Source organism: Coregonus lavaretus (assembly GCF_964263955.1).
Source record: "Coregonus lavaretus genome assembly, chromosome: 28".
In the NCBI taxonomy this organism is placed as follows: domain Eukaryota; kingdom Metazoa; phylum Chordata; class Actinopteri; order Salmoniformes; family Salmonidae; genus Coregonus; species Coregonus lavaretus.
The window spans coordinates 1404133-1413655 of NC_140015.1; the positions used below are offsets into that span (position 1 = coordinate 1404133).

General features: G+C 41.2%; 1 protein-coding gene across 1 annotated transcript; it reads right to left on the reverse strand.

Moving 5' to 3' along the window:
• Positions 1-1066: 1066 nt before the first annotated feature.
• LOC311104338 (protein mono-ADP-ribosyltransferase PARP9-like) lies at positions 1067-7902 on the reverse strand. Its single transcript, XM_084146151.1, has 9 exons — positions 7833-7902; positions 7573-7619; positions 5690-6637; positions 5295-5519; positions 4859-5077; positions 3504-3567; positions 2901-3373; positions 2430-2589; positions 1067-2278 (listed from the first exon to the last, which is right to left on the reverse strand). Exons 3-9 carry the CDS (start codon positions 6605-6607, stop codon positions 1980-1982), a joined length of 2358 nt encoding a protein of 785 aa, XP_084002277.1. The 5' UTR covers positions 6608-6637; positions 7573-7619; positions 7833-7902; the 3' UTR covers positions 1067-1979.
• Positions 7903-9523: the final 1621 nt, after the last annotated feature.

Consider the following 9523-nt stretch of genomic DNA (forward strand, 5'->3'; position numbering starts at 1 on the left):
TCCAGAAGGACAACCATCTCTGCAGCACTCCACCAATCACGCATTTATGGTAGAGTGGCCAGACGAAAGCCACTTCTCAGTAAAAGGCACATGACAGCCCGCTTGGAGTTTGCCAAAAGGCACCTAAAGACTCTCAGACCATGAGAAACAAGATTCTCTGGTCTGATGAAGCCAAGATTGAACTCTTTGGCCTGAATGCCAAGCGTCACGTCTGGAGGAAACCTGGCACCATCCCTACGGTGAAGAATGGTGGTGGCAGCATCATGCTGTGGGTATGTTTTTCAGCAGCAGGGACTGGGAGACTAGTCAGGATCGAGGGAGAGAAGAACGGAGCAAAGTACAGAGAGATCGTTATTGAAAACCTGCTCCAGAGTGCTCAGGACCTCAGACTGGGGCTAAGGTTCACCTTCCAACAGGACAACGACCCTAAGCACACAGCCAAGACAACGCAGGAGTGGCTTCGGGACAAGTTTCTGAATGTCATTGAGTGGCCCAGCCAGAGCCTGGACTTGAACCCGATCTAACATCTCTGGAGGGACCTGAAAATAGCTGTGCAGCGACACTCCCCATCCAACCTGACAGAGCTTGAGAGGATCTGCAGAGAAGAATGGGAGAAACTCCCCAAATACAGGTGTGCCAAGCTTGTAGCGTCATACCCAAGGAGACTCGAGGCTGTAATCGCTGCCAAAGGTGCTTTAACAAAGTACTGAGTAAAGGGTCTGAATACTTATGTAAATGTGATATTTCAGGTTTGATTTTTTTATACATTTGCAAAAATTTATAAAACCTGTTTTTGCTTTGTCATTATGGGGTATTGTGTGTAGATTGATGAGGGAAAACATGTACTTTTGTTTTTGTTTGAATAAGGCTGTAACGTAACAAAATGTGGAAAATATTTTCCGAATGCATACATTGAGTGGATTTGAATGTCAAAACCTCTTTTGCATGGAAGCATTGGCTTAATCTGAACAGAAAGTGTGTAGACTTTTCAACCTGTATCACATAGTTTGTTGTTGGGTGGGGTAACATGTCACTATCTAGAATAGAGTGAAAACCGACAGTCTGGTTAAAACTCAGATAGTGTTTTAATTCTTGATGTACTAGGTGGCAGTAACAAAATGTTATAATATTTATTGTTTAGCACAATCAGGCACATTCTGCAGTCTTTACGTAAGTTATATTCATTGCCAAAATATTGTGAACCATAACTTTTTTCATATATCACATAACAATTATTTATGACCTGCATACACAGACATGTCACCCATTGAGCATGTTTGGGATGCTCTGGTTTGACGTGTACGACAGCGTGTTCCAGTTCCTGCCAATATCCAGAAACTTCGCACAGCCATTGAAGAGGAGTGGGACAACATTCCACAGGCCACAATCAACACCCTGATCAACTCTATGCGAAGGAGATGTGTCGCGCTGCATGAGGCAGATGGTGGTCACACCAGATACTGACTGGTTTTCTGATCCATCCTCCTACTTTTTTTTTTTAAAGGTATCTGTGATCAACAGTCATGTGAAATCCATAGATTCGGGCCTAATGAATTTATTTCAATTGACTGATTTCCTTATATGAACTGTGACTCAGTAAAATCTTTGAAATTGTTGCATGTTATGTTTATATTTTTGTTCAGTATACATGCAAACCCACTGCTAAATTCATAACGTACCCATTCAAACTGCAATAACATTTAGTTGGCTATAAACTGAATCCGTAGTGCTATTACCGAGGCAGAAACTAAACCATGGCAAATCAAAAAACAATATACATGTGATGCAAATGTCAGAATTTCATAAAATCAGTGTATAGTAGACAATCACTGAACAAAATGAAGATCTATATCACTCTTGCCAGTATGAAAAAATGTATGCACTCACTAACTGTAAGTCGCTCTGGATAAGAGCGTCTGCTAAATGACTAAAATGTAAATGTAATTTTTTTTAAACAATTACTTCATAGGACTTCATCGTTATCCAAACTTATGGGTTGAAGTTTTGTTGCAGATGATCAGATATTCAGGTAGGGCCTGGTGACCATTGAAAATGACACAGGTGTCTACGCCCCCTTTTACGCTGTCATACAGGCTGAGCGGGTCTCCACCGGGGGTCTCCGGTGGCACAGTAAGACCTGGTGAGCCAATAGTAGACTCTCCTGTCAGCACCTGCGCCTCAATGAAGTACAGGTACTCTTCATCAGCCAAGCCCCTCCACAGCTTCTCTGTCCCATGCACGCTGCTACTGAAGTAGATACCCTCTCCATACTTTTGCTCTATGGATGAAAGAAACACATTAACAAAAACGTGTGATGAGGTAGGTTGAGTTATGTTTTAGCTGCAAACTAGGTATAGGTATGTGCCTCAAAAAGCCTTTTGAAAGTCTATAAAATGTCATTCCATTTAAATAGGTGGCTTCTCTCTTACCGTAAGGTGGTGCAAACTCCCTCTGGAAGCCCACTCGGCTGACCAGGTCACAGTATTGCGCTGGCAGGCGCTGGTACATTCGTTGTGAAGAGGCAGACTGCAACTGTCTCTTCTTTAGCTCAAAGAGATGCTTCAGAGTGCTATTCTCCACTTTCTCAACCTGTAACAAAAGATTCAACCATATTTGATCAATTATCATGCAGTAAATATAACAGATTGCACCTTTAATGTTAAATCCTCTGGGTCTCCACCGGGGGTCTCCGGTGGCACGTGGTCCTCTGTAGCTCAGCTGGTAGAGCACGGCGCTTGTAACGCCAAGGTAGTGGGTTCGATCCCCGGGACCACCCATACACAAAAAAAAAAAATGTATGCACGCATGACTGTAAGTCGCTTTGGATAAAAGCGTCTGCTAAATGGCATATTATTTATTATTATTATTATAAATCTGTAGTTTATTTTGTTAACACTCACCCTGACAATTTCAAGCCCGGAAAAATCGTTTGAGCTGGTCTTTTCTACAGGCTTCCTTGAGAAATTGTTGGACGATTTCAGGCCCATGTCAAGCTCCTCTTTATTTGCAAAATCTTCTTGGACTTTGCAGCAAATGGCTTCCAACTCTATCACAGAAGCTCTGACACCTCTAGAAGCCCCCTGGATGTTCACACCAGTACGACCATCTTTAAAGAACTCCTCAATGAAAACATTCCACTTGGTGTGAAGGGAAAGCAGCTCGTCAAATTCCCTCTGACCAAAGTGCAGTATGAAACTGTTGAAAATGGTGAAGTTCTCAGAGGGCTTGAAAGCACGAGTGAGCCAAGATTTGGCCTCCATCAATTTATCACTGTGGGCACTGTTGAGCTCGATATACGGTGATGCACCTCCCCTTGGATATCGGTGTTCATTTGTAGCTCTGGACTCATACTGATCAGTTGTGTGCCCAAATCCTTGCCGATTCACAGACATGAAAGCATACGTTAGTTCAAAAGTTGGAAGAAATATGTTGTATGTGTTCTGTTGAGACACAAATTATATTAACATACCACTTAAGTCTACTTCTTTTGATTGGGAACTCACCTTTAGAGGAGGAGCTAGAATGTTGTGTTGCGCCTTGAAGAGATTTCAGTTGATCTTCAAAAGCCTGTGGAAAAGAGAATAAATATGTGAGCACTGGTAACTAGGGGTGTGCCGAGTACTCGGACAAAACAAGTATCGTAACGGATATGGAGAATTTTCCAAATACGATTATAAAAAATATTTTTTGTAATGATCCGTGACCGGATATTTTCAGCTGCCAGCACGCAGCTCTCTTTCACTCAAACAAACAGGGTGAAGTGCCGTGTGCTCTAAACAACTATTGGCTAGTTCTTCTGTCTGTAAAGAAACGGGCGGGGTATCGGTTGAGTCAGCTGCAAAGATTCGATTAGAACTAGCTTACTCTCCCTCTGCTCTCATTTCCCCAGACACATGCACAGCTGTTTCACTCACTCACGGTCACAAGTCTCCCCTTCTCCAAACATCATGTATGAATCCGTAGCTAGTCATTGTTGTTCAACGTAGTTATTTCCTGTCGACTTTGCTGAGGTCATATGGTTGTTTTTGTCTGTGTACTTGGCGTTGTTAAGTAGGTTTACTTTGTCTGTCTGTATAATTATTCCATTGCTGACGACGTCTGTCATTATGTTGTGATCCACGCCCATGCTTTCTTGCTAATATTATTTATCCTCGCCCAGGCATGTTTATCGAGCGATCATTAGAAAATATAATGACAAATGTAGATTGTTTATTTTGATTGTACAAATGTTGTGGCATAAGTGTCGGGAGAGAAAAGCTTTGCTCCTCTCGGAAGTGAAACAATATGGGGCAACTGAATTAGCCTAACTTCATCTAAATCTGTGTCTGGAATAAATGCAGGCAGTAGTAGCCAGCCATGCATTACGCTATTTATTTGCTTATTCCGTTGATAATTGAATAGGACTAAGTAAATAAATAATGTGCATTTTCATATGTCGGGGTCGTTTAACAATGTGTGTGAATGAGTGAAGGAACATAACGATACGCTTTGAGATGCACTCAGTGATAGCGCAGTCATGCGCACTTGAGGTATAGGCTTTACCGACATTTAAAGCACACTTCCGGGTTCTCCGATCACAAGTAAATCCGATTACCAAGTGTGATATAACTGATACGATTACGAATATGACGATATCGGCACAATCCTACTGGTAACTATGCTATATCAGTTCTGGTGTGTCAGAGCAAGACAGTAAAGAATGAAGTCTTGATTTGGAAATACACCATATTCCCAAACTCTTCAGTTTAAAGACTGCTCAGTAGCCTAATTAAAAGAGTGAAATTGTCAAAGACCTGTGGGACCAGGCCACATAGGATTAGTATGAAAGTGACTGATAATACTTTTATTGTACACATACCTTAAATGTCTCAGCGTCAGATGGAAAGATCACATAATAAATATCCATCTTCATTCCATTGTTGTGCTGGGCAAATGTCACGGCTGTGTCCATCATGATCTTTGCAACCTCCTGCTTGCTGAAGCCCAGCGCACCAGTACCAATGGCTGGGAAGGAGATTGAAGACAGCTGCCTTTTTTGTGCCATGCTCAGACACTTAGAGACGATGTCACCAAGACTCTGTTAACAGAGGAATACAGAAAGCGTACAAATTCCTTGCTTATTCCATGTTACACGTATGGACTGTATATAGCAAATATAGTTAGAGATATACTATTCTTAACGTATTGCTAGGAACAACGAGGTAGGCTAACAATTTCATATTTGATCTCATAACAGTCCATTGCAGTGTAGTTGGTTACCTTACTAAGTCTTATAGAGACTTATTTGCATTTACCTTTTCAGACACTTCACTTTTGTGAGGGCATATAGTGTGGTACACATTTTTGCATGGTAGTTTGTGTCCCTGGGTTTCAATAACATCACCAGATTTGGGGTTGTTTTTGAAGTAATTCCCGATCTCTTTCTGGATGCCTTGGCCAGCTGCTTTCAGGATTGCTTTGGATATTACCCCGGTTGACAAATTCAGGTCAGTAGAAATTGTGTTCACAATACAGAGAGTCTGTCAATAAAAGATGAGCAAGAAAGAATATCAATTCATCACAGTTTTGTTTTTCAGATATTTAGAGAGATTTCTTGCTGAAACAATGCCAAATATTTACAAATTCCACGATCAATATAATTTACCGCATTATTATGCTCATGTATCATTCCTATGCTCTATTATTTTACCTTCTCTCTCTCGATGCATCCTTTTTTGACGGTCAGACTGACATTCCCAAGCTGAACCGTATGTGTTGAAAAGGGTTTGGTGGAGCCTTTCCCGTGGCTGCTTGCAGCTGGACTGTATGACGCCTTAGGTGACTGCCCCTGAGCCACCACTTGTTGACTGTGTGAACCAGAGGACCCCAGTATTTGACGGCACGCTCTCTCCATCTCCCTGACCGATGGCTCATCATGATTAACCAGACGAACCTCTAGTGGAGCTCCGGAGTAATTCGGATCATGGTACTCTTTCAGGGTTTTAACAATGACGTCTGCACAGAGTGGCAAGGGATAGTTGAACAGGCCAGAACTTATGGCAGGAATGGCAACTGACTGCAGATGATCTTGCTTGACCACTTTCAGAATGCTTAAAACAGCCCTTTGGAGTTGTGGTGTGGCAACATCAACGTCATATTTTCTGGGGTTGTATGGAAGGTTTGGACCCACAGCATGAATGATCTTCCTGCATGGAAGGTATCCAGGTGGGGCGATGATAGCATCTCCTGTTGACAACATTCCTTTACTGAAAATGTACTGGTCACTATCTTGCTGGATAGCTGGGCCACCAGCATCGCTAAGCGCTTTTGCGAGACCTCCATAATGCTTTAGACCGTTGTTGGCAGCATTGACCACAGCATCTACGCGATGAGTGGTAAGGTCATCCTTCCACACAGACACCTTGAAGCTCTTGGATAGATGTATAGAAAACCTTTCCTCAGGAAAGATAGAGGGCTTCCTCGACTGCCCTGCATAGTTGGCATCTACACCATGGAGCACAGTAGTGCATCCAAACTTGCTTTGCAGGACGTTAGTCAGAGCTGATCCACATTGGCCTAGGATGCTCACCATCTCTTCCTCTAGAGGGATATTCAATGACTTGGCCATGGCTCACAGCACAGGAAATCCAATGTTAACCTGTAAAGAACAAACGTTTGAGTGTAAGATAATGTTGGCATATTACATTCAGAGATGAAGAAGACCCACTGGGCACACACTGGTTGAATGAACGTTTTTTCCACACACTGAACGTGGAACCAACGTGGAATAGACGTTGAAATGACCTCTGTGCACAGTGCCTTTACACAAAAAGATTGCAGTTTTGAAACTGCTGTAAAAGTGCAGTAACTGCAGTCGACTGTGGTATTTTGGATGCAGTAATTGCAGTTATACTGCACTCTGACTGCAATATTTTTTCGTAAGGGTGGGTACATTTGTTTTTGTAACATTGAGGACTAGGCTATAATCAAAACTGAAAGTAAACTTTCGTAAGGGTGGGTATATTTGTTTTTGTAACATTGAGGACTAGGCTATAATCAAAACTGAAAGTAAACTGACATGACTGATCTGGTTAAATAATGGTTAATTAAATCAATCAATATCTAGAGGTAGTTATTTTCTCAATTTTGAATTGATATTGAATTTGAGTCGGCTGGAAATAAAGTTATGTGACAACGTATTTATTTGTATCCATTAGCTACTGACTGTTCCAACTGTGACAGTTCACTTTATATGGGAAGTGCGCACTTTTATTTGCAGCTGTCTCCAAACACTAACTTAGAGCTCCTCGGGAACGATATCTGTTTTGTAAATTGCCCAGCTAAAGGAAAGCAACAAATAGCCTAGTCTACCATACATGCATCCAAAACACACATTTCCACTAGCAGGCTAGCCCACTAACATAATGTTAGCTGACTTGGGCTGACTTTCAAACTAGCAAAATCAAACTCAGTCAGTTTCCAAATGACACTATCACTCCAGACCACTAACTGTTAGTTTGTCACAATACTTTAACAACATCAATCGAACCAACAACTAAGTTATAAAGAAATACTGAATTATAGCCTACTCACCTCACAGCAGCGAATGTCTTGTAGAATTAGCAACTGACGACAATGGGCTAAAAAAACAAATATGCTTGATCAGAAAAATGTGGTTGGATGCGCTGTATGGATGGTGTGACGCAAGTGCAGAGCCCAAATTCACCTCTGTACAACATCGCCATGCGCCTCTCAAATGTTGTAACAATAAGGAAGGCTCTGTATAGCTTCGCATTAACATGATTGGTTGACAGTAGGTGAGGGCGTGAGGTCCTGTATAAACATAAACTCACTTCCTTGACAACTTCCTCCACAACTGCTCTGCGATGCTCCGCAAGAGGTAGGAATGCCCTGACATCTGCAGAGGCCATATTGTTTGGATGTTAAATGACGAGTCATTGATGCGAGTAACCAGTCTTGTTCAGCACATTGTAATTCATCTGGGTATATCAAGCACACTGGTAAAAACACTGGTGTTGCAGTAATGAACATTTACCAACAGATGGCATCAACGTGCCATCTTACACCCATAACATCTTCCCTTTTATAAAATAGAACATCCGCTGTCAAATCACTAACAAAACAAAACAAAAGGGAAATGGTTGCATATCCCAGAGCCGACCGGGGGTCTATGAGCAGGGGTAGTGAGAGAGAGCTTTCAATTTTGTGTAGATGAGGGATATACATTTTTAAATATAGTATACATCTAATCTAATTTTTTCTTCAAACCAAGCTATTGCAGATTCAGTCTTCCCAGCCTGGTGCAGGTCTACAATTTTGTTTCTGGTGTGCTTTGACAGCTCTTTGGTCTTGGCCATAGTGGAGTTTGGAGTGAGACTGTTTGAGGTTGTGGACAGGTGTCTTTTATACTGATAACAAGTTCAAACAGGTGCCATTAATACAGGTAACGAGTGGAGGACAGAGGAGCCTCTTAAAGAAGTTACAGGTCTGTGAGAGCCAGAAATCTTGCTTGTTTGTAGGTGACCAAATACTTATTTTCCACCATAATTTGCAAATAAATTCATAAAAAATCCTACAATGTGATTTTCTGGATTTTTTTTCTCATTCTGTCTGTCATAGTTGACGTGTACCTATGATGAAAATTACAGGCCTCTCTCATCTTTTTAAGTGGGAGAACTTGCACAATTGGTGGCTGACTAAATACTTTTTTCCCCCAATGTATATAAAAAACATGGGGGATTGGAAGTGATGCAGACAATTACATTGATAGAAGATACAATCTATCTGCAATATTAAGCTGATCCATAAAAAATAAAATAAAAAATAACAAAACAAACGTAGTAATAATATCCAACATGAACAGTTTTTTTTTTTTTTCCCCCAGGTATAAAATAAACAATACATGTTGATAGTCTCTTCACTTTTATTTTTATTTTTAATCTCTGTCAACAATACATAATAGGAAACCTAGAGATGAAGTCTTTTAGGTGGCTAGGACAGCCGCCGGCAGCGTGAAAAGACGGGGCTTTTCTGTCACCTGACCGTCTGAGGGGAGTGTTGATGGGCGAGTGAGCAGCTGCCCTGTATTTGTATTTGTATTTGTATTTGTATTTGTATTTGTATTTGTATTTATTAGGCTGCCAAGGCAGCAGCTACTCTTCCTGGGGTCCAACCACAATTTACATACAATAAAACAATACATAACACAACACCTTATTACACACTACTCTACAATAACATATTTACAATACAAAATCAATAATACAGCAAAATAACTATATTAAAATGTATGTGTGTAGAGTGCGTGTGTTAGCATGTGTTTGCGAATGCTGTGTGTGTGCCTGTGTGTGTGTGTGTCTCTTCACAGTCCGCGCTGTTCCATAAAGTGTAGTTTTCTCAGTTTTTTAAATCTGATTTTACTGCTTGAATGAGTTACATGATGTGGAATAGAGTTCCATGTAGTCATGGCTCTATGTAGTACTGTGCATTTCCCATAGTCTGTTCTGGACTTGGGGATTGTGAA